Here is a 25,878-nt window from a genome sequence, read left to right as displayed (position 1 = left end):
CCCCCCCGTCTTCCTTCACACAGTGTAAGCCGGGTTTCAAGCATCACAAGATACTATTTCACAAATGGCTCAAACCTTTGTAGAACATTTTTCATAGGGATGGGGCTCAGCTGATGGTGTGAAGTGACAATTCTACTGAGTATTAAATAGTCAATATGTTGGCAGAGGACCCATGCAGTCGATGGTTGTGTAATCTTTCCTCTTCCTAAGAGGCAGCCCGGGCCTATCACATGGTGCACATTGGGTTCCTTAGCATTAAACATTATACCTATATATACCATTTAGTAACTTATTTTCTTACTTCTTTAATCCTAAACTGGCCTACTACAATCTCTTTATTAATTATGCCTGTTGGAAACCGAAGAGAATCTGGGACAAACAAAAAGTATACCCATGTACCGGTTAAATAGGCCACCGTGTCACTTATTAATCAAGGATAGATGATTTTTGTGGTGAAATCAATATCCGCTGGAGTTAGGGTATTGGCCTTAAAGGGGAAGTTTGGAGTAGGAACAAAGAAACAGCCAATTTCACCATATGGGTGCCTGTTCACCAAATGATTGGAAAATGGGGCTTGAAGGCTGGATGCATAATATTCAACGATGACAGCTCCAATGTTTTGTATGGTGAAGGAATCATTCTGAAGCTTCTCTTTCACCTTGGGCAAATGTATTCTTCAACGGGTAGTAAGAGGCAGGGTGGGGCTTATTAGGGACAAAGAGGGTGATATATGATTAGAGGTGTATGAAAATTGTAGAATACCAAATGAGTATTTTTTTTATCTTTAAGAAAAAGGATGCTGACAGATTAGAAGTGGGTTGGTAAGATTTTAGAAACAATAACCAGGGTAGATAATTGAGACATTTGGAGTGGTTTGAGTTAATTACAAATATGCAGCCCAGATTGTTAAGAGTCAGGTTGTGCTTGACTAATCTAATTACATTTTTTTGGAGTGTAATGGTGAAAGTTGATGAAGGGAATGCAGTGGATGTTGTCTATGTGGATTTCAAGAAAATCTTTCACAAAGTACCATATAAACAGCAAATTGGCAAAATTAAGGTCCATGGAGTAGGAGTGTCATATTGGAGAACAAAATTGGCTTAAGGCCTGAAGACAGAGAGCATTTTTGTAAATGGTTGTTTTTCAGACTGGAGGATGGTGATCCCCCAGGGTCATATATATATATAAATAAATGACATGGATTTTGGAATAAAGCATAACATTTCAACATTTGCCAATGATGCCAAACGTAGAGTGGCAAACAGTGAGGATGATACCAAATAGCTGCAAGATAGGCTAGTAGAATGGGAGGACAAGTGGCAAATTGAATTTAATTCAGAGAAGTGCAAGGTGATACATTGTGGCAGAAGGTTTTACTGAGAGGCAATATAGACCTAATGGCACATTTCTAAAGTGTGCAAAGATAGAGGAAGCTGGGGGTTCAGGTGCATAGATTTTTTATTGTTTTTCTTTAATTTTTCCAATTAAGGGGTAATTTAACATGGCCAATCCACCTATCCTGCACATCTTGCTTGTGGGGGTGAGATCCAAGCAGACCAGAGGAGAATGTGCAAACTCCACATGGACAGTAAACCGAGGCTGGAATCGAACTCGGGTCCTCAGCGCCATGAGGCAGCAGTGCTAACCACTGTGCCACCCTATGTGCAAAGATCTTTGAAGGCAGCAGGACATTTTGAGAGAGTAATCAGCAAAGCTTCATAAAGAGACGCATTGAGTACAAAAACAAGGAATCAATGCTGAACCTTTAAAAAGTGCTAATTGGGTAACAATTAAAATATTGTGTCCAGTTCCACTTTAGGAAGGAGGTAAGGATTCTTGAGAGGGTACAGAGAAGATTTATCAGGCAGAATGGTCTCAGAGATAGGAGTTCAACTACAAGGTTAGGTTGTAGGAGCTGTTTTTTTTCTCTTTGCAGAGGTGTGATCTGATAAGACGTGTACAAGATTATGACAGGTTTAGATAAAGTAGATGGTCAAAAGCTGTTCCCTTTAGTTGATTGTACAAGGACTAAGGGACACTGATTTAAGATTTTGGGCAAGTGACGCATTGGGATGTGAGGAAGACCATAAGACATTTGAGCAGAAGTAGGACATTCGGTCCATCAACTCTTCTCCATTTAATGATACCATGGGTGATCTGATATAATCCTCAATCCACTTTCCTACCTTATCCTCATTAGCCTGGATTCCCTACTGATTAAAAACTTGTCTAGCTCAGCCCTGAACATACTTAACGACCCAGCCTTTACAGCTCTCTGCAGTAAAGAATTCCTCACTACCCTCTGAGAGAAGAAATTCCTCATCTCTGTCTTAAATGGGTGACCTCTTACTCTGAGAGTCCTCTGATCCTACACTCAGCCACAAGAGGAAACAACCTCTCAGCATTTACCCTGCAAGTCCCCTAAAAATCCTATACGTCTCAATAAGGTCACCTCTTGTTCTCCTAAACTCCAATGACTACAGGCCCAGTCTATTTAACCTCTCCTGATAAGAAAATCCCGCCATACCCATGATCAATCCGGTGAACCTTCTATGGACTGCCTCCAATGCCAGTGTATCTGTCCTTAGATAGGGGACTCAAACTGTTCACAATATTCCAGGTGTGGTCTAACTAATGCCTTGTATAGTTTCAGCAAGACTTCCCTATTTTTATACTCCATTTCCTTTGAATTAAAGGCTACTTGCCTTCCCTATTACCTGCTAAACTTGCATGCTAGCTTTTTGTGAATTATGCACGAGGACCCGCAAATCCATCTGTGCTGCAGCTTTCTGCAGTTTTTCTCCATTTAAATAATATTCAGCTCCTTTACTCTTCCTACCAAAGTGCATAACTTCACATTTTCCTACATTATCCATCTGCCAAGCTTCTGCCCACTCACCGAACCTGTCTATATCTCCCTGTAGACTCTTTGTGTTATCCTCACCATTTGCCTTTCCACCTAGTTTTGTGTCATTCGCAAACTTAGCACTGGTGCATTCGCTTCCCTCGTCCAAGTCATTAATATATATTGGGAATAATTGTTGAGCCAGCACCGATTCCTGTGGCGCTCGACTAGTTACATGTTGCCATCCTAAAAATACTCCTCTTATCACAACTCTGTCTTCTATCAGTTAGCCAATCCTCTATCCATGCTAATACACTTCCCCAACACCCATGGGCTCTTCTTAAATAGAAATCCAAGTATATTACCATCTACTGGTTCCCCTTTGTCTAAAATTCTCATTACTACCACCTCAAAGAATTCCAATAGATTTGTCAGGCATGATTTCTCCTTCATGAAGCCACGCTGATTCTGCATGGTTATATTATGCATTTCTAAATACTCTGCCATGCATCCTTTATAACGGACTCTAACATTTTCCCAATAACAGAAGTTAAGCTAACTGGCCTATAGTTACTTGTTTGTGTCTCCTTACTTTGAATAAAGGTGTTACGTTGGCAGCTTTCCAATCCTCTGGGACTTTTCCAGAATTTAAGCATTCTTGGAAGATTACTACCAGTGCATCCATTATCTCTGTAGCTACTTCCTTTAATATCCTGGGATGCATCCCATCAAGCCCAGGGGACTTATCGGCTAGTACATTTTCTCTAGTGATTGCTACTGTATTTATTTCCTCGCTGCCACCCCCCACGCCGTTCTCTCTGCCCCATGATTATTTATTTTTGGAATGTTATTAGTGTCTTCCACCGTGAAGACTGACACAAAGAATTTGAGTAACCCCTCTGCTATTTCCTGGTTCCCCATTATTATTTTCTCAGTCTCATTCTCTCGGGGGTCTATGCAAACTTTGGCCTCTCTCTTCCTTTTTATATATTTAAATAAACTCATGCTGTCTGTTTTTATGTTACTTGCTGGTTTACCCTTATAGTTTATCTTCTCCCTTTTTTCGTCATCTTTTGTTGGTTTTTAAATTTTTTCCAATTCTCTGATTTACCACTGATCTTGGCCACATTATATGTTTTTTTCTTTCAGTTTAATACTATCCTTCACTTCCTTGGTTAACCATGGCTGATATCCTAGAATCCTTCTTCCCCACTGGGATACTTCTTTGTTGTGGGTCATGAACTATTTTTGCACAGCGGGTGATAATGACCTGGAACGTGATGTCTAAGAGGATGGTGGAAGTGGGAAAGATCATTGATTTTAGAAGAAAATTGAATGGACACTTCAGGGAAATAATCTTGCAGTACAATGGAGATAGATTGGGAGAATGGGACTGACTGGATTGCTCAACAGAGAGAGTTTGCACGAACTTCATAAGCCGAGTATCCTCCTTCTATGCCACAATGACTGTATGACTCTACAATATTCATCCTTTATACGTAATACCTTGTTACTGTACTGGTTTTAATTAGTTGGGTCAGTTGGAAAGTTCAAAACTGAGTTTGTTAGAAGTCTGTTAGGCATTAAAGGATATGGAAGCAAGAAAGATAAATGGAGTTAACAATTAGATCTACCAAGATCTAATTGAATGGGGAAACAGGCTCAATGGGGAGTGAACTGCTTCCTCCTATTCCTATAGGATAGTGTCTCTCTAAATGAAATAAAGTCAAAAGTGCTGGAAATGCTCAGCAAGTCTGGTGGCATCTGTGGAGAGAGAAACAGAGTTAACTTTGCAAGTCATCTTCAGAACTGAAGCAAGGTAGAAATGAGATGGGTCTTATTCTGTTGAAAGAGGGGAGGGAGGGAACGAGAAACAAAGGAAGGTCTGGGATAGGTTAGAACGTGGGAGGGATTAAATAACAGAGATGACGTGGAACAAATGGCAAAGAGAATAGTAAAGAGGGTTCTAGTAAAGAAACAGCACTTTTGTACCGAGTGGGTGTGAACGGCAGAATAATGAACAGCTCTGTCTGAAAAAAGAGTCATGAAAACCTGGATTTAGTTTGCCCATGGCAAAAAAACAGAATCAAACTAGGGGACGGAGTTTGTCGTCTGAAATTGTTGAACTCCATGTTAGATCCAGAAGACAATAAAGTGACTAATGGTAGATGAGGTGGTCTCCTTGAGCTTCATTGGGACAGTGTAGCAAGCTGAGGACCAATATCAGCACGAGAGCAAGGTGGTGAATTAAAATGGCCAGCAACCAGAAGCTCGGGGTCATGCTTGCAGACTGAGAAGAGAGGTTTTGCAAAACAGTCATCCAATCTGTGATTAGTCTCCCCATATTGTGAGCAGTGAATACAATGGACTAAATTGAAAGAAATACAAGTAAATCGCTGTTTAACCTAGAAGGAGCGTTTGGGGGCGAGGATGGTGAGGAGAGAGCGGAGGTGAAAGGTCAGGTATGACAACTTCTGTAATTGCATGGGTAGGTGCTGTAGAGAGGGGATGAGGAATTGGGGTGATCTAGGATAGACCAGGGTGTTGCAGAGGGAACAGTCCCATCAGAATGCTGACAGGAGAGGGGAAGAAATGTTTAATAGCGGCATCATGCTGATGGGGCTAAAGTACTGCAGAGGATGATCCTTTAAAAATGGAGCTTAGTGGGGTAGGAAGTGAGGACAAGGGGAATTCAATCCATTTGTAGGAGGGAGGAAAGGGGTGAGAGGAGAAGTGCGAGAAATGGGTCGGACACAGTTAAGGGTCCTGTCAACCATAGTGGAGGGGGTGGGGTGGAAATGCTTGGTTGAGGATAAAAGAAGGCATATCAGAAGCAGCATCATGAAGGCAGCATCAGAACGATGTGAAATGACCCTCTGAAATGGTCTAGCAGGCGACTCAGTTCAAGGGAAATTGAGGAATGGGCAACAAATATTAGCCTTTCCAGTGATACCCACATCCTGTGAAACAATAAATTAAAAGCTTTCAACGACAGCACCACCACGTCAGCAGCTTTGATAGCAGTGTCAGGGTTAGAGCCGAGAGAGCAGCAGGTTCAGCAGGAGACAGGTTAGGGTAGGTGAGGGGAAAGGAGAAATTAGGACAGCTAATGTCACACTGGCAGTTCTCAATGAAAAGATCAAGAGTGGGCAAGAGACCAGAGAGAGACGTCCAGGTGGAGGGCGAGGTCCAGATGGAGGGCGAGGCCCAGGTGGAGGGCGAGACTCAGGTGGAGGGCGAGGCCCAGGTGGAGGGTGAGGCCCAGGAGGAGGGCGGGGTCCAGGTGGAGGGCGAGGCCTAGGTGGAGGGCGAGACTCAGGTGGAGGGCGAGGCCCAGGTGGAGGGCGAGGTCCAGGTGGAAGGCGAGGTCCAGGTGGAGGGCGAGGTCCAGGTGGAGGGCGAGGTCCAGGTGGAGGGCGAGGTCCAGGTGGAGGGCGAGGCCCAGGTGGAGGGTGAGGCCCAGGTGGAGGGTGAGGCCCAGGTGGAAGGCGAGGTCCAGGTGGAGGGCGAGGTCCAGGTGGAAGGCGAGGTCCGGTTGGAGGGCGAGGTCCGGTTGGAGGGCGAGGTCCAGGTGGAGGGTGAAATCCAGGAGGAGGGAGAGGTCCAGGTGGAGGGTGAGATCCAGGTGGAGGGTGAAATCCAGGAGGAGGGAGAGGTCCAGGAGGACGGCGAGGTCCAGGTGGAGGGCGAGGTCCAGGTGGAGGGCGAGGTCCAGGTGGAGGGCGAGGTCCAGGTGGAGGGCGAGGTCCAGGTGGAGGGCGAGGTCCAGGAGGAGGGCGAGGTCCAGGTGGAGGGCGAGGTCCAGGAGGAGGGCGAGGTCCAGGTGGAGGGCGAGGTCCAGGAGGACGGCGAGGTCCAGGTGAAGACAGTGGTCCAGGAAGAGGGCGAGGTCCAGGAGGAAGGCGAGGTCCAGGTGGAGGGCGAGGTCCAGGAGGAAGGCGAGGTCCAGGAGGAAGGTGAGGTCCAGGAGGAGGGCGAGGTCCAGGAGGAAGGTGAGGTCCAGGAGGAGGGTGAGGTCCAGGAGGAGAGCGAGGTCCAGGAGGAAGGCGAGGTCCAGGAGGAGGGCGAGGTCCAGGAGGAGGGTGAGGTCCAGGAGGAGGGTGAGGACCAGGAGGAGGGCGAGGTCCATCTAATGTCACACTGACAGTTCTTAATGAAAAGATCAAGAGTGGGCAAGAGCACAGAGAGAGAGAGAGGTGCAGGTGGAGGGCAAGGTCCAGGTGGAGGCAGTGGTCTAGATGGAGAGATCCAGGTGGAGGGAGAAATCCAGATGGCGGGCGAGGTCCAGGTGGGAGGTGAGGTCCAGATTGAGGCAGTGGTCTAGATGGAGAGATCCAGGTGGAGGGAGAACACAGGAAATGGTGAAGGGATCCACTGGTCACGGGAGCTATTCCTGGACAAAGCAGTGACCACGGAGGCAAAGACAGTAGAAGGGGAGCTCAACATTATGCCGAGCTCAAAATACATTGAGGTGGGAGTGCAAGGGATAAAACTAAATCCTTTGCTAAGGACAGGTTGCTCCGTGTCAGAGGGTATTGTGAATACACAGCAAAAGGTGGGATTGGAAGAAGGGATGGGGTCAGAAGTAAGTGAAAAGGAAGAAGAATCTGGAGGGGAGTTGACACCCATGAGTTGTTGGAGCTTCTGAACACCTGAACGGAAGAGAAAAAGTTTTTTGTTAAAGCATCGGATGAGATGAAGGATGAAATGAAACTGTGGACCACGACAGCTTTGAGAGAGGGTGAATTGGTGATGCTGGAGGGAGTGGTCGACTGTGTTCATCTGGTTGTGCACAGCACGGACTGTCGAACTCAGCAAAACAGCAGTTCGAGGAATGTTGTATGTCTCGCAGAGTCCTGCAATCCTGGATGAATTCAAAACAAGAGGATGGAACTTCAATTGGAATCCATGTGGTATAAGTCGGAGCTGGAGACAGTCACTGAGGAAGAAAATATGGTTGTGAGAGTGAGTTTTGGAAAACACACGAGGGGGGGGGGGGGAATGGTAAGCAATGAAGGTAAACATGGTGAAAGAGACAAACAAAATCCCATCTGAGAGAAGAGCAGAACTTCTTAAAGGCAGGCATTCCTGAAAAAGAGGTGGAAGTGGATTAATCACTAAAATAAAAACAAAATGCTGCGGATGTTGGAGGTCTGAAATAAAACAGAAAATGCTGGAAAAACGCAGCAGGTATGGCAGTATTTGTGGAGAGACAGAGTTAACCTTTCAAGTTGAATACGACTTCTTCACAACAAAAGGAGGGTAGAAATGCAATGGGTCCTATTCTGTTAAAAGTAGGGAAGGGGAGGAAGGACAAAAGGGAAGGCTGGATAGGTTAGAGGGCAGAAGAGATTAAATGACACTGATATCATGGAACGAAAGATAAGGGGATGGTAATGGTTGTATGAAAGAAACAAAGCATTATTCCTGAGTGGATGTGAATGGCAGAATAGGTTTTTAAATTATTTCTTGTGATGTAGGTGTCACTGGTTCGGCCAGCATTTATTGCCCATCCCTTGGGAAGGTGATGGCGAGCCGCTTTCATGATTCACTGCAGTCCATGGGCTGGATTCTCCTTGACGGGATCCTCCGCTTCGCAGGCAACACACTCACGCCCGCGGATTTCCTACCGATGGCGTGGGAGTGCCCACAATGGGCAAACCCCATTGGCCGGCTGCCAGGACGGAGGATCTCGCTGCTGGCAGGGCGCACTGCACCCGTTTGAGGGTGTGGTGGGACGGAGAATCCTGCCCCATGTGGTGCAGCTACTCCCAGACTGCTGCTGGGAAGGGAATTTCAGGATTTTGAACGAGCGACAGTGAAGGAACAGCAATAGAGTCCCTTGTCAGGATGTTTTGTGGCTTGTCAGGTTTACTGCTACATTCAACCTCTATGGTTTGTTCCAGGGCTCGAGCGGGGACCTGTGCAGGATTTTGTAATCGTCCACACACAGATGCATCCGAGATATCACAGATGCGCCTGTGCAGCTTCAACCTGGACCAGGCCCACCAGGAACCCAGGCTGCTGGAATTGCTGCCATCTCTGGCATGCCCCATGTTCAGAGACTAATTGATGGCATGCATATGGCCCTCAGAGCATCGGCTCGACAGGAGGTTTCCTTCATTAACAGGAAGGGGTTCCACTCCCTGAACATGCCTTTGGTGTGCGATCATGCTGAATATCATGCATGATTGTGCACGATACCCAGGCAGCATGCACAACACATACATCCTGGCGCACTTCGAGGTTCCCGGCACCTTTGAGGCACTCCTTCAGGTGAGGGGTTGGCCAATGGGTGACAAGGCCTACCCGCTGAGGTCATGGCTGATGGCGTCTGCGTGGAGGCACCAGGTGAAGGTGGAGAGGTGTGATAATGATGCTCACTCAGCAGAAGGAGTGAGTGCCATTGAGCGGTGCTTCGGGCTCCTAATTGTGTGCAACTGCTGCCTGGACGGCTCTGTGGAGGCTCTCCAAACAGTCTGGTGCATCGTATTGGCCTATGTCCTGCACAATATCGCGCAGCAGTGGGGCAACAAGCTGGAGAAGGGGGCAGAACGGCAGGCCTTGTCGGACGAGGACGGTGTCCAGGATGATCCAGGCGAGGATCCAGAGTTGGCTCAACAGGCCGAGGAATGAGTCCTTCAGAACTGCAGAACTAGCAAGAACCCTAACAGCACCCGATTTGCCGACAGTGGCCAAAAATCTAGCAGCTTCATTTCCATCCCGCCCGCCCACCCGCTTCAGTCCGTTAGCCCTCACACACTCCCATTTTCCCCTTCGCCTTTCACCCCACCTTCCCGTTAGCCTTTCATCCACTTCCACAACCACAGCTCCCCCTCCCCCCTCCAAGGATCATCTCAGCATCACCATGGAGTGCTGGGCCTGGGTTGGCCATACCAGCACAGCTTATGCTGGGATGAAGGATGATGATGATGACTGGCTGCAAGATGAGCTCTGGTGCTTCTCATTGTTTGACAAAATTTGACTCCTGCCTTTTAGATAACATACCACAGGCCGCCCGGATGATCCCTGATTGTGCGATGGGAACTTCTTCTCATGGGGGAGCAAGATCTGGGCTCAAATGTTTCACAGGGGATGCTGGAGCGGCACGATGGCACAGTGGTTAGCACTGCTGCCTTGCAGCGCCAGGTTCAATTTTGGCCTCGGGTGACTGTCTGTGTGGAGTTTGCACGTTCTCCCTGAGTCAACACTTTCTCCCTGTGGGTTTCTTCCAGGTGCTCCAGTTTCCTCCCAAAGATGTGCAGGCTAGGTGGAGTTTGCAATACTAAATTTCCCCTTACTGTCAAAAGGCTGTCTCACACTGCGGCTCCCTTGGCCTGCCACTTCTCGGATGCCTGTGGAATATCCATGGGTTTGATGCACCCTGAACCACCTCCCACCGACACAAGACCCAGCCCAGCCCTTCACACCCGTGGGACAGAGAGACAGATCGGACTGGTGGTGGAAGTGCTAATAGTGCATTTTTACAGTTTGTGTCCCCTTCCGCCTGACTGTGTTCAACTACACCTGTGCCAACTTATGTGCCATCTATCTTTCCGATGTTCCGTGGCCTTCCAGCGACTCCTTTGTGGAAGGCCCGGGATAGGCCCCATCCTTTCCTCCTCCCTCAGGGTGCTCGCTGGCCCCCGGGCTATTCCATGGTATGGAGGGGCAGCTGGAGTGAACTCCGGAGGCCTCAACATCATCTGATGTTGCCAGACCTGGAGAACCATCCCCATGGAACCATGGTGTCAATGCCCTCATCCATGGTGCTCTGTGACTGGGATATATCTCTCAGCGAGTGAACCATGTCCCTCATTGCCTCAGTCATTTCCCTCTGTGACTCAGTCAGCGTCCGGCCAATGCTCTCGATGCCGTCAGCCATGAACCTTCAGTGGGCCACAGCAATCTGCATCTGCGCCTGGGACATATCCATCTGTGCTGGGCTCTCCTGTCCTGTGCCTCAGCTATGGACAGCACAGTGTGACCAAGCCTTGGACATAATGATACATAGCTCTGACTTCTTGCCCCAGGCCTTCCACCATGGCGCTGCCCTATCAGTGTCGGCCTGGGTGCCACGCAATGTTCGAAACATCTCGTGCGCCTGAAGACAGTTGGACTCCTCCAATTGTATTTCTGGCTCTGAATCTTCATCTGCACCAGTGACGGGATAACCTTTTACATCTGTCTTGGGGGTAGATGTTCCCTGGGATCGGGCACCCCTCCGACTGGCCGCTCCCTCGGGAGTCCCTGCCTCCACCTGATGTGCTGCAGCATGTTGAGGTGCTCACCGGGAGTGGACCAGGAGCCTGATCACTAACAGTATCCACCGAGGTGATCGTCTCTACTCTGGTGGATGGTGTTAGTGTAAGCAGTGCTGGGAAGTTTATGTCGTCCGGGGAAGTCTGCTCCGAGGTGTTTTGAGGGTCTGGAGGGAGGCCGTGGCCCCGGACGTCCCAGCCTCGTCTGATCCTGAAAGCAAAGGACATGGGGTCAGCTGTCGGGAAGGACTGGGCTGTGGGAGATGAAAGAATCACTTGAGATAGGACCTCTGGATAAAGTTGCACTGAACTTGCACTTCAATGCCTGCTGAACTCCATGTCAGTCACAGCTTGCTCCTTGGCCTCCCCGAGGGTTCCACTGCCCTTCTTCAAAGGGGGTGTGGACCCGTATCGCAGGCATGCCCCCGCCCGTCTTGTGATGCTCTCTTTGATTATGACCTGCTTTATCCTTGGGGACACAGAAAATACATAGTGAGATGCCAGCACACCAGGTTGGGGGGGGGTTTGAGCTAGTGGACAAGGCACCTGGCCAAAGAGGGCAGGGCATGTGTTGGGAGTTTTCCTGGAGGGTGGGTTCTGAGAGGCACGCTGCTGGCAGGGTGTTACTGGCATGTAAGGGTTTGGGGGCAGATGTCAGGGGTCCAGTACAGGAATGATTCCAGGGTCACACATGTGGTTATTCACTCTAGCAGCTCGAAGGAGGTTGTTCATCCTCTTCCTGCATTGCATGCCAGTCCTCGGTGATGCTGCCAGCACTCACTGCATCTGCCATCTCATCCCAGCTTGATTCATTACAGTTGGCTGATTATCTCCGCATCACCCTGGGGAAGAGGGTGTTCCTTCTCTCCTCAACGGCGTCCAATATCCGGTAGATGTCCGCATCAAGGAAGCTTGGTGCAGGCTTTCTTGCAGCCACCTTCTTGGGCGGAATGAGAGTCAGGGGTGAGTGGAGTTCTTAAATGCCGCTCCAACTTGTCAGGCTAACAATAGGATTCCCGACCCCAGTGAATCACTCGCCTGGGGAATCGGGACTCAGGTGGGATTTGGATTTAAGTGGGCAGCCTGGTGGTCCATTTGCGTGGATGGAATCGGGCCTCCCCACTGCCTAGTGGCAGCAGGTAAATGTTCCAAATCTCCACTGCCAACGGCAGGAGCACTTTAAGTCTCTGAACCAGAGAATCGCGCCCAGGGTGGTGGGTTGTATTTCTAGGACAACTGAGTATAATAAAAAGCATACTATTTTATCCGCACATGAGACCTGGGACAGACCAAAGTTGTGGAGTATACAGTCTAGTTTTGGTTAACTCCCATTGTTCTTAGTTATCAGGATAGGGTAAAAGATCTGAGACTCAACACTTCAGAGCAGTGTAGATGTACGGGTGATCTGACTATGTATTATATGGTATGATGAATGATTAGAATCTGCTCAAGTTCAGTTCACTCCAGTTAATGACGTTTGGAAGGACTAGGTTCTTCATAATTCAAGTTGTGTAAAGTCAGATCCAGATTAAGTGTCAGTTGATGGTTCATTTCCCAGAGAATAGTGAACCTCTGGAACGGGCGATAGACTGTTTCTAGATGGAGCGGAGATATATTTTTGCAGGAATTAGCAGGGCCAAAGAGCACAAGAGAATTTGGTGGGGGCAGACTAAAGATGCAAGATGGGTGGAAACAGTTTCGGACCAGTTATCCCGGCAGAAAGATTTGCACACACCCACCCATTTATACAACCCTAACACACTGAAATTTACCACTTTTCTGTCTGAGAATACATTTTGGCCAAACAAAGGTACGACCCAGGCTTTGAACTCAAGTATAGCAACTGCACCTATACATGGGTCGCTCTCCCTCTCCCTAAATCGAGCATCTATGTGTGTTACATATTTATACACACTAACCAGACGGATTTACTCCTTCACAAGCAGCTTGCTTCCTTTAATTGATCTTATAAGTGAGAGATGTTTGTGTAAAGAGGTTTCCCAATATCAGCATCAAACTTCCCCAGAGTGTGACAGGGCAGCTTAAATACAGAATGAAGCTTTCCATCCCCTCCATACACATTATGCTTTGACTCCAACTATTTTAATATACCCCACTATTCAATAATCACCTCCCTGATTAAGCACAGATTCTACAGAGCTGCCCGTGAGTTAGTTCTCTGAGCAAGGTGGCTAAATTAAGAAGAGGGTAAATCTGCACCCGCTAAGAACTAGGCCGGGCTTTCGAAAACACACCTTGCATTGGGGCCCCTTTCTAGCCAATGGGCAGAGGAAACTTCGATCTCAGCAGCCTGGGGTGGATGGAAGACCAGAGGTAAAAAGAAACAGTTTGCCTAATCCAGTGTGTTAATCTACTCTTTCCCATTTAGCTTTTACAGAGATCACAAATTGAGAATAGCTGCTAACGGTCAACGGCTATGTTATGGCAAAGCAGGACCTCCTGTTTACGTCACATCAGGAATTGGAGGAATCTTTGAGAGTCATGTACTTATAGACGGTCTCACGGAAGCGCCGATCCCTGCTCAGCTTCCTGGCTGTCTCCTTCAGCTCCTCCATATTTTCTTCCCCTTCACCTTGGGGAACGATTAAAGAGTGGGAATTGGGCACTGAAACAAAGGTGTATATGGAAGGTGAGTGAACTCACGCATCACTGACCAGCTAATAGTCCCAGCTGCTTGCTGAAGCTTAATGAGGAGCTGTTTATCAACAACAACTATAACAGCTTTGATGCAGAATTATATTGAAATTACAGCCCTGAAACAGGCCAATGCTGGTGTTTATGCTGCAACTTCATCTCCCTTTACCAACATATCCTTCTATCCCTTTCGCCCTCATGTCATTATCCAACCTCTCCTTAAATACTTCTATGCTATTCAGCTCAACCATTCCCTGTGATAGTGGGTTCCACATTCTCACAGTTCTAGGTAAAGAAGTTCCTTCTGAATTGTCTATTGGATTTATTGATGATTATCCGATTGAATGGCGCCTACTTTTAGACTCCCCCCAAATGGGAACATCTTCTCAAGGTCTCTCCCAGCAAACCTTTTCATTAGCTTAAAGGCCTCTAGCAGGTCACCCCTCAGCCTTTTCTTTTCTAGAGAAAGGAGCCCCAGTCTGGTCAATAGGTGTAACAAAACATCCCAAGGTGCTTCACAGGAGTGGTGGCAGACAAAATTTGACAATGCATCTAGTAGAGAATGATGAAGGCTCAACATACTTGTTGATGCCATGGAAATGTTCAGATGCATTTCAGAAGACAGTCTGAAGCAGATGGCCCTTTCCTTATTCGTTCTTCAGCACTACGTTTAAATGTACCAGTGTCTTGTCTTCCTCCTCCACACACAGGTCTTTGAAAACCTATTCTAGCTAAGGCCATTCTAATCAGTAACATCCCTGAGTCTGTGCTCAGTTAGGAGGCAGGGTTCTCAGTTTTCCCTTGGGAAGGGAAGGGGGAGGGAGGGGTGGGTTTGGGGGGGGGGGTTGGGGGGGGGGGCAGGGGAGCAATGATAATGACATGGTCCTACTGCTGGAATTGTGCATGTGAAAACGCCAATGGGGCGTCACGCTTGACAAGGACCTAACTATAAGTTGGGAGCCTAACTGATATCCCACTGCACCCCATCACTCATCATGGTGTGCTCACCGTGACTTGCAGACTTAAGTTGGGTTGCCAACTCTATTTGAAATTATTCCTGAAGGGTTTATCACACGGCCCACTCCCTCATCTCCTAAACTGGTCACCTGGCACATCCATTGTCCTGGAGCCCCTACCCAAACATTCTCGTCATTGGCAAATTAATACTCGTGAACCCTACCTTCCCACTCCGATTGGAAAGTGAACCGAGTCTTTCTTACCCAAATGGGCAGTTCTTGACTCACAGCCATTCTCCTGTCTCCAAAATCTTAAAACCAATAGTCAAAAATATTGAAAAAGGAAGTGAAAAGAAAACCTACTTTTTTTTAATGCCGCTATGGTTTTCCACTAGGATTGTTTACAGTAGTGTCCTGAAAGGATTCTTCAATTCCTGGAGAGTCCAGGACAATCCAAGGAAGTTGGAACGCCTAGGATATGAATTGTGTATTCCTTTCCCATATGAGACATAATTAGGACCCCGAACGCAATTTTATGGAACACGTAAACTTTTTAATCCAGAGGGTGATGGTAGTCTGGAACCTGCTGCGAGAAAGGATGATGGAGGCAGAGACCCTCGAGGCATCTAAGAAGTATTTCACAGAGTCTCTACAGTGCATTCAGTCCATTGAGTCAGCACTAACCCTCTGAAAGAGCACCCCACCTAGGGTCAGGCCCCCACCATATCCCCGTAACCTAACCCAACCTTTTGGACACTAAGGGGCAATTTAGCATGGTCAATTCACCTAAAATTCACATCTGTGGAATGTGGGATGAAACCGGAGCACCCGGAGGAAATCCACATAGACACGGGAAGAAATTGCAAACTCCAGTGACCCAAGGCCGCAATTGAACCCGGGTCCCTGGCGCTGTGAGGCAGCAGTGCAAATCTCTGTGCCACCGATGTGCACTTGCAATACCAAGGCATACAAGGCTATGGGCCAAATGCTGGAAAATTGAATTAGAATAGTTAGCCGGCTTTTTTAGGCTGGCATAGACACAATGGGCCAAAGGGACTTTACTGTGCTGAGGACCTCTATGACTCTACGTGGGTGGAGCTTGGAAATGCCTGACTCACATTTATCATTGTCCAATTTTGCCAGAGATTTTAAAGACTGCTTTGTTGTATGGTGTGGGAGGAGGATATCTTCCCCAGCCTCCACAGAAAACCGTGAGCCAGTACCAGCTTGGCCCTGGTTGTGTACCGGCCCTCTCCCCACCCACAAGCAATGACTCAAAGCCACGCAGGCAACCCGGCCGATGACAGAACGTAGTACAGAGGGAGTGTTATACTGTCGGAGATGTTGGCACGATCAAACGGCCACGTTGCGCATGAAAAAGAGCCAATAGAAGCCGGGAGTCCTCGCTGCAGGGGTATACCCAACTCGCAACACCTCCTGAGATATTTTTTGAAAAATAAATTTGGAGTACTCAATTCATTTTTTATTCCAATTAAGGGGCAATTTAGTGTGGCCAATCCACCTACCCTGCACATCTTTGGGTTGTGTGGGCGAAACCCACGCAAACACGGGGGGAATGTGCAAACTCCACACAGACAGTGACCCCCGGTGCTTAAGATCGAACCTGGGTCCTTGGCACGTGAACAGCAGCGCTAACCACTGTGCCACCATGCGGCCACCTCTTGCGATCTAACGAGATCTCACGAGACGTGATGTGAATCCCGCCTATTGTGGGTGGGATCACTTTTTGGCAAATCTGCATATTAAGCGAGACAGCTGGTCTCACTCTAATATGTAGTTCCCTGAGGAACGCAAGGCATTAAGATCTATCCCCTTTGCCTCGGAGACCTCGGGCGAGCCCTGTTCAGTACTGGTCTCCACAAACAGGGACCAGATGGGACAGCACTTGAGAGAGTCTCCCAGGGGATAGGAGGCCCCCGGCTGCATGCCCTCGGGGCAGGATGGTTCTCTGGCACTGCTGGAGTCACCTGGGCACCCTGGCACTGCCAGCCTAGAAATCTGGCAGTGCCACCTGGGTGCCAGCCTGGCACCACAAAGGTGCCCAAGTGGCACTGGCAGGGGTACTGCCTGGGTGCCAGGGCCAAGCTGGCATTTTTCACATGGCAGTGATCAGGCTGGGATGTTCTGTGGGGGTGTTCGGGGTGGTGGGTGGGGGGGGGGGGCTTGTGAGACATCCTCGTACTGAGTTGGGGCTTGGGCGGGAAGGAGTGGGTGGGGGGGTAGGGGGACAGGTGATCATCTCGGGTGCTTCCGAGATCGGGATGCCATTTAAAAATGGTGTCCCAATCTCTTGCTACACTGAGGACTTCCAGCAAGTGGAGCATCTATGTGCAGAAAACAGGACTACGTATGGTGTCAGCCGCACGTTCCCCGCTGATGCCCCTTATCTAACCGGGGCTGCATCATATCGCGGGGTTTCTCGACGCTGCAAACGCCAGGAAATACGTGGCTAAACGCGCTAGCTATGGGACTTTGTTGCCATTTAGTTAGGTTGCACCCCCTGTGGACAGGTACACATGAAAAATCTTGAGGTCATGAAATGCGCTACAGAAATACAGGTCTATCTTTCTTTAGGTATTTGCCCAATGGCACTGGATCTGTCCATTGGGATGCTGACTGTATTTCCAGCAATGTTGTAATTCCATCTGCTGGTGGAAAGGCAGCAAAACACGCAAAGGAAAAATCACCCTGACTTCTAGCAGCACCATCATGTGGTGATATTCCAGCATCAGTCAATGCAGCAACGATCAGCGAGAAAAAGTCAAAAGGAACTTAAATTTTTTTTTAAAAATTTTGTTTTTATAAATTTAGAGTACCTAATTCATTTTTTCCAATTAAGGGGCAATTTAGTGTGGTCAATCCACACTACCCTGCACATCTTTGGGTTGTGGGGGTGAAACCCACGTAAACATGGGGAGAATGTGCAAACTCCACACGGACAGTGAGCACTGTGCCACCGTGCTGCCCATAGCTAACAATTTAAACAAAGTTTTGTTGAGTGGGTTTTGTTCATCACTATGGGCAGAGGAAAACCGTTGCACTCTCTGGGCAGAACATTCTGGTCCCACCAGCAGCGGGAAGCATGGCAGACAGGGGGGGGGGGGGTCCTGGATAGTTAAACTTCTTCCAGGATTAATTTCGAGGTGCCACTGCTTTTGTCCTCTTTGGGGACATCTGGAAATGCTAGCCTCGCGGATGCATATGTAATGAGCTGACTAGTGTACGATCACGCATGGTCAGCCCCAGCAGAAATCACTACCACTTCCGCACCCGCCACCAAACTTAGACTTTCACCCTGTGTATCTGAGTCAGGGTGTAGCATTTCTGTTGGATGCAACATGGGTTGGCTGGAGGTTTCTGATGCCATTCCCATTGGCAGCTAATCTCTGTGTGAATTTGTTAATTTAACATCACCTCAAGGTAAAGATTTTCCTCCAAGCTTGCTTCATCAGGTACCAGGCGTCAGGAGGAGACAAGAATGGCAATACGCAGTTAATGTGGTTCGAACTTCCCACAGCTCTTCACTGGAATATTATCAAACAAAACTTGACATTGAGCCATATAAGAAGAATTAGTACTGGTGACCAAAAGCTTGGTCAAAGAGGTAGTCTTGAAAGAATATTATAAAGAATGTAAGAGAGTGCGAGAGGAACAGACGTTTGGGATGGGAATTTGAGAACTTAGGAGCTTGGTAGCTGAAGGCACAGCCAACATTGGTCTGGTTAAGGTATTCAGTGATGCTGAAGAAGTCAGCGATAGAGGAGCTCAGAGAATTCAGAGGGTTGTAGGGCTGGAGTAGCATCAGGAGTGGATCCTTCAGACAGAATTGTATTGACAGAGGAGGAGAATGTGGCAGACAAGATTGTATTAATAGAAGTGGAGAAAGAGGCAGCCAGGAATGGATTAATAGAGGTGGAGAAAGAGGCAGACAGGAATGTATTAATACAGCCAGGAAAAAGTGGATGGACAAAAGTTATGCAAAGACAGACTCAAAGATGAATCATGAGTGAATCAACATGACAGTCAGAAATGTTGAGAAAAAAGTGTGAAAAGTCAAAGAACGTCTTAGGGATGAATGCGAGATGAAAAGCCTTGTAAATCAAGCCTAGGCTTTCAGTTCTACTGAATTCCAAGTCTCAGCAGTGAATAGATCATTCCATATGACATGACATGGAACTTATAGCAGAGAAACAGGACTTTCAGCCCAACTAGACCATATTAGTGTTTGTATTCTCCATGAGCTTCCTCCAATACCTTTTATTGAACCCCATCAACAAATCTATCTCTGTTTCTCCATCATGTACCTATCTTGTTTCCCATCAAATGCATCTGCACTACTCAGCTCTACCACTCCACATGGTAGCGTTTCTCATATTCCAACATCTCACTTGGAACAAAGAAGTTTCTTCTGAATTCCTGATTGAATTTTTTGGGGGAAATCTTATATTTATGACCCCCTAGTTCTACAAATGGAAACATTTGCATGTTACACCCCCCTCAATTAGAATCATACAGCGCAGTGGGTCGTTAGGGCCTATCGTGCCTGTGCTGTGCCTCCGGGAACTCACTAAATGTGAAGTGCATTGTGAGATGTTGAAGATACCATGCAATCAAAATAATTTATTCTCCCTTTAACTATCTCTGCAACCAGTGACCCTTCATATTACCAAATACATTTACATCCACAGAACTCAGATTGGTTTGTCCCCAGCAAATGAACCAACCCTTGTGTCTTCCAATCAGTCCATGTTCTCTCCTATCAAGTAATCCCTTCTAACTTCTCTAGGGAAGCTAGTGTAATTGGGTAGTTGCCTGAGAGTCCAACCCCCATTGGCTCCCAATTATCACAGTCTCAATTTGGTGGAGACCCAGCTTACCGGTACCAAAGACCCAATAGGCTGCTGCAATATATCAAACTCTTTCACATCTTGTCCAAGGAGAAAGACCAGCAGTGGGAAGAATGGGCAATGAAGACATGTTTAACCATGAATTACTTGTCATTGCAGTCAATAATATCCTGAGTTTGCAATCACCACAAGTTGATGCAGTGCTGCATTTGACAAGGAACAAGTAAAGTTGAGACACAATTGTTTGTTCCAATTGAGATTACGATTGTGTGAGACATTCTGTCGCATCTTAATGCGCTGAGCAGCCTTCCCCTGGCACAGCACGATCCAAAGAACATAAAACCGCAATTGGAGATTCACGGGTCCAAGCACAAGCATTTGCGTCAAACATCCATGCTTTCGTGTTCCCCTGACGCGGGCTGTCAGAGTTTGGAAGCCAAGTGTCCTCTTCCCCACTTGTTGGCGGGTGATATTCAGCAGTGGATTTCAAATGCCTCTGCTTCACTGGTGAGAGCCGCCGTGGATTGAGGTGTAATAGTTCCGCTCCGCCACTCACTGCCACTCGTGGCTTACGCCTCCGCTGCTATCCTCAGTGATCGAAACCTGCCGCATGCTGAAGGGGAGAAAGATGGCGACTGGCAGTGACGTCCAATAGAAGAGGCCTATTAGACTCGATTCAATTACCAAATGCAATTCATCGATAACCCAGCCTGTGGGCTGAGGCAGACCTGATATCACCAAAAGCGTTCGATGCAGCTCCCACCCCCATACAACCATGTTTGGGGTCATGGAGTTCAAGAAATCTAATCCAATCCAGCAGCTGTGCTGCAGATAATTCCAGCACAATACAGCCAGTGTGAACTGGGGCAGTGACTACGCAATGGGGTGGGGAGGATGGAGCGCGAATTAGGGGGGGGGAGCGATCGAGTGAGCCTGAGGAGTGCGGGGTGAGAGAGAGAGAATGAAGCATGATCCAGGGGGAAGCAGGGCAGCGAGCGAGGAGTGCAGACTGCAGGGGGGTGGGAATGGAGCATGATCCAGGGGGAGCGAGTGAGCACGAGGAGTGCAAACTGCAGGGGGGAAGGGGGAGAAAGTGTGAACGGGGGGGGGAGAGTGCAAACAGCGGGAAGGGGAGTTTCCGACTATCAAGGGGACAGAGAGTGAAAATTGGCGGGAGAGAAGGATGCAAATTGTGAGATACACAGACTGTGGGGGGGGAACAAAGAGTGTGAACTGCGGGGGGAGTGAGGAGTGTGAACTGCTGGGGGGGCGCGGGGAAGTGTGAACTGCGGGGGGGGAGTGAGGAGCATGAACTGCGGGGGGGGAGCGTGAACTGCGGGGGGGGGAGGTGCGGAGCATGAACTGCGGGGGGGGGGGGGGGGAGTGTGAACTGCGGGGGGGGGGGGAGTGTGAACTGCGGGGGGAGGAATGTGAATTGCGGGGGGGGAGTGTGAACTGCGGGGGGGAGTGAGGATTGTGAACTGCAGGGGGAGTGTGAACTGCGGGGTGGTGGAGTGAGGAGTGTGAACTGCAGGGGGAGTGAGGAGTGTGAACTGCGGGGGGAGTTAGGAGTGTTAACTGCGGGGTGGGAGTGAGGAGTGTGAACTGCAGGGGGAGTGAGGAGTGTGAACTGCGGGGGGAGTGAGGAGTGTTAACTGCGGGGGGAGTGAGGAGTGTTAACTGCGAGGGGGAGGAGTGTGAACTGCGGAGCGGGGGTAGTGAGGAGTGTGAACTGCGGGGGGAGTGAGGAGTGTGAACTGCGGGGGGAGTGAGGAATGTGAACTGCGGGGGGAGTGAGGAATGTGAACTGCGGGGGGAGTGAGGAGTGTGAACTGCGGGGGGAGTGAGGCGTGTGAACTGCGGGGGGAGTGAGGCGTGTGAACTGCGGGGGGAGTGAGGAGTGAACTGCGGTGGGAGTGAGGAGTGTGAACTGGGGGGGAGTGAGGAGTGTGAACTGCGGGGGGAGTGAGGAGTGTGAACTGCGGGGGGGTGAGGAGGGTGAACTGCGGGGGGAGTGAGGAGTGTGAACTGCGGGGGGAGTGAGGAGTGTGAATGGGGGGAGTGAGGAGTGTGAACTGCGGGGGGGGGGAGTGTGAACTGCGGGGGGAGTGAGGAGTGTGAACTGCGGGGGGGGGAGAGTGAGGAGTGTGAACTGCGGGGGGGGAGTGAGGAGTGTGAACTGCGGGGGGGGTGAGGAGTGTGAACTGCAGGGGGGGGAGTGAGGAGTGTGAACTGCGGGGGAGGGTGAGGAGTGTGAACTGCAGGAGGCGGGGGGAGTGAGGAGTGTGAACTGCGGGGGCGGGGGGAATGAGGAGTGTTAACTGCAGGAGGGGCAGTGAGGAATGTGAACTGCGGGGGGGGGGAGTGAGGAGTGTGAACTGCGGGGGGAGTGAGGAGTGTGAACTGCGGGGGGATGTGAGGAGTGTGAACTGCGGGGGAGTGAGGAGTGGAACTGCGGGGGGAGTGAGGAGTGTGAACTGCGGGGGGAGTGAGGAGTGTGAACTGCGGGGGGGGGGGAGTGTGAACTGCGGGGGAGTGAGGAGTGTGAACTGCGGGGGGGGGGAGAGTGAGGAGTGTGAACTGCGGGGGGGATTGAGGAGTGTGAACTGCGGGGGGGGAGTGAGGAGTGTGAACTGCAGGGGGGGAGTGAGGAGTGTGAACTGCGGGGAGGGTGAGGAGTGTGAACTGCAGGAGGCGGGGGGAGTGAGGAGTGTGAACTGCAGGGGGCGGGGGGAATGAGGAGTGTAACTGCAGGAGGGGCAGTGAGGAATGTGAACTGCGGGGGGGGGGGGAGTGAGGAGTGTGAACTGCGGGGGGGGGGGGGGAGTGAGGAGTGTGAACTGCAGGGGGGGGGGGGGGGGGATGTAACTTGGGTGTAATGAATGTGACCTGCAAGGGGGAGAGAGTGCGGACTGTGCTGGAAGGTAGAATGTTAACTGGGAGGATTGAGGCCTGAATTATCACTTCATCATGATGAAAATGGTTAACAAGTCCAGGAATCCTAAATTTTGCCCCCAGACACGGCTTCCCTTTTTTGGGGCGGGACTGGTTGTGAGCCGGGTATCATGCACAAATGCATAGCTTGCAGCAGCTGGCTATTTAAGTCATCAACCGCCTCCACTGAAGCGGGATTTGTGTGTAAAACCCTACGTGTGCTGATTAGACCAGGTAAGAGTTGATCTGAACGGGAATCATTTGGATGGCCTGGATATCCATTTGGAGAAGCATGATACCCATTTAGATATGGTTCCAGGACACCTTTGAGAAAGGTACAACACCTTTCAGGATTATGAAAAGTAGACATAGTTGTGCATAAAAAGTGCATTCACTCATTGTAACTCTCAAAGGACTGTCAAAGCTGTCAAAGAACTGTCAAAGCTCATTGGAACTGTTAAAGCTGTCAAGGAATTTAACTCTGCTGGGCTGTAAATTTCTAAATACTATGAAGTTTTAACAATAAAAACTGCTTGATATTTCATTCTGTTGACATAAGCAAGAGAGCTACCATTTTGTATTTCTGCTGTATGGCTGATTGTACAACCTAACAATGGCTTCTGAGGTTTTCTATGATGGATGCTTGATGAGCTGGGCTTGAGAGGGTAAGAGGAAAGGGTGGTGAATGGGGGGGATGGATTGGCATCAGGTTGACATATGTGTACAAGTACAAGGTGCCAATGGAGGGTTTGAGTGGCCATTGGTGAAATGGGCAGGAGCACGAGATGGCATACGTTGGCATGGATGGTGCACAGCGAGTGTGGGGGGTGAAGGGATGTTTTTAGTTTTCATTTTTTTCATTCAATTTGATGATTTGCTGGAACATAGAGCAGACCTCCGCCCAGCCTGCCTCTGTACACAGCAGCCTCCGCCCAGCCTGCCTCTGTACACAGCAGCCTCCGCCCAGCCCGCCTCTGTACACAGCAGCCTCCGCCCAGCCCGCCTCTGTACACAGCAGCCTCCGCCCAGCCCGCCTCTGTACACAGCAGCCTCCGCCCAGCCCGCCTCTGTACACAGCAGCCTCCGCCCAGCCTGCCTCTGTACACAGCAGCCTCCGCCCAGCCCTGCCTCTGTACACAGCACCCTCCGCCCAGCCCGCCTCTGTACACAGCAGCCTCCGCCCAGCCTGCCTCTGTACACAGCAGCCTCCGCCCAGCCCGCCTCTGTACACAGCAGCCTCCGCCCAGCCCGCCTCTGTACACAGCAGCCTCCGCCAGCCGCCTCTGTACACAGCAGCCTCCGCCCAGCCGCCTCTGTACACAGCAGCCTCCGCCCAGCCCTGCCTCTGTACACAGCAGCCTCCGCCCAGCCTGCCTCTGTACACAGCAGCCTCCGCCCAGCCTGCCTCTGTACACAGCAGCCTCCGCCCAGCCGCCTTGTACACAGCAAGCCTCCGCCCAGCCTGCCTCTTACACAGCAGCCTCCGCCCAGCCCGCCTCTGTACACAGCAGCCTCCGCCCAGCCCGTCTCTGTACACAGCAGCCTCCGCCCAGCCTGCCTCTGTACACAGCAGCCTCCGCCCAGCCGCCTCTGTACACAGCAGCCTCCGCCCAGCCTGCCTCTGTACACAGCAGCCTCCTGTACACAGCAGCCCTGCGTCCCAGCCCGCCTGTACACAGCAGCCTCCGCCCAGCCCTGCCTCTGTACACAGCAGCCTCCGCCCAGCCTGCCTCTGTACACAGCAGCCTCCGCCCAGCCCGCCTCTGTACACAGCAGCCTCCGCCCAGCCTGCCTCTGTACACAGCAGCCTCCGCCCAGCCTGCCTCTGTACACAGCAGCCTCCGCCCAGCCCTGCCTCTGTACACAGCAGCCTCCGCCCAGCCGCCTCTGTACACAGCAGCCTCCGCCCAGCCTGCCTCTGTACACAGCAGCCTCCGCCCAGCCCGCCTCTGTACACAGCAGCCTCCGCCCAGCCCGCCTCTGTACACAGCAGCCTCCGCCCAGCCCGCCTCTGTACACAGCAGCCTCCGCCCAGCCTGCCTCTGTACACAGCAGCCTCCGCCCAGCCCTGCCTCTGTACACAGCAGCCTCCGCCCAGCCTGCCTCTGTACACAGCAGCCTCCGCCCAGCCCTGCCTCTGTACACAGCAGCCTCCGCCCAGCCCTGCCTCTGTACACAGCAGCCTCCGCCCAGCCTGCCTCTGTACACAGCAGCCTCCGCCCAGCCTGCCTCTGTACACAGCAGCCTCCGCCCAGCCTGCCTATGTACACAGCAGCCCTCCGCCCAGCCCGCCTCTGTACACAGCAGCCTCCGCCCAGCCTGCCTCTGTACACAGCAGCCTCCGCCCAGCCTGCCTCTGTACACAGCAGCCTCCGCCCAGCCTGCCTCTGTACACAGCAGCCTCCGCCCAGCCTGCCTCTGTACACAGCAGCCTCCGCCCACGCCGCCTCTGTACACAGCAGCCTCCGCCCAGCCTGCCTCTGTACACAGCAGCCTCCGCCCAGCCTGCCTCTGTACACAGCAACCTCCGCCCAGCCCGCCTCTGTACACAGCAGCCTCCGCCCAGCCTGCCTCTGTACACAGCAGCCTCCGCCCAGCCCGCCTCTGTACACAGCAGCCTCCGCCCAGCCTGCCTCTGTACACAGCAGCCTCCGCCCAGCCCGCCTCTGTACACAGCAGCCTCCGCCCAGCCCTGCCTCTGTACACAGCAGCCTCCGCCCAGCCCTGCCTCTGTACACAGCAGCCTCCGCCCAGCCCTGCCTCTGTACACAGCAGCCGCCCAGCCTGCCTCGCCAGCCTGCCTCCGCCCAGCCTGCTCCGCCCAGCCTGCCTCTGTACACAGCAGCCTCCGCCCAGCCCGCCCTGTACACAGCAGCCTCGCCCAGCCGCCTCTGTACACAGCAGCCTCCGCCCAGCCCGCCTCTGTACACAGCAGCCTCGCCCAGCCGCCTCTGTACACAGCAGCCTCCGCCCAGCCCGCCCTTGTACACAGCAGCCTCCGCCCAGCCTGCCTCTGTACACAGCAGCCTCCGCCCAGCCTGCCACTGTACACAGCAGCCTCCGCCCAGCCTGCCTCTGTACACAGCAGCCTCCGCCCAGCCTGCCTCTGTACACAGCAGCCTCCACACTCATTCTGGGATTTGTCCGCCTGACTCTTTATCCAGCTGCACACTTGATAAAGTGATAAAAATCAGAACTGCTGCCAACCATTTTTCAACGGTTGGGTTCACAGAGGCTGGAATTTTCCCATCTCTGCACAGAAAATCTTGGCATGAGCGAGACATTGTGGGGGGGCCAGGCAGGGGGGGGATTCTCCGGGTCGGAGAATCGGCAGGAGGCGGCGTGAATCGCGCCCCACC

General features: G+C 50.8%; 2 protein-coding genes across 2 annotated transcripts in view; one reads left to right on the top strand and one right to left on the bottom strand.

The window, feature by feature from the left end:
• The first annotated feature begins 957 nt into the window (after positions 1–957).
• LOC119962259 (sodium/potassium/calcium exchanger 1-like) lies at positions 958–6,989 on the top strand. The gene is made up of 2 exons (XM_038790249.1): positions 958–1,068; positions 6,183–6,989. The coding sequence occupies exons 1-2, from the start codon at positions 958–960 to the stop codon at positions 6,987–6,989; spliced, it is 918 nt and encodes a 305-aa protein (XP_038646177.1).
• Positions 6,847–25,878, bottom strand: part of LOC119955749 (pleckstrin homology domain-containing family D member 1-like) — a 124,265-nt gene continuing 105,233 nt past the window's right edge. Inside the window, 1 exon segment of the mRNA XM_038782278.1 lies at positions 6,847–13,732. Coding sequence (XP_038638206.1) covers positions 13,581–13,732 — 152 coding nt within the window. The 3' untranslated portion in view covers positions 6,847–13,580.

Source organism: Scyliorhinus canicula, chromosome 2 (genome assembly GCF_902713615.1).
Source record: "Scyliorhinus canicula chromosome 2, sScyCan1.1, whole genome shotgun sequence".
NCBI classification, from domain to species: Eukaryota; Metazoa; Chordata; class Chondrichthyes; order Carcharhiniformes; family Scyliorhinidae; genus Scyliorhinus; species Scyliorhinus canicula.
The sequence above is the reverse complement of the archived record's forward strand: the minus strand, read 5'-3'. Positions and strand labels throughout refer to the sequence as shown.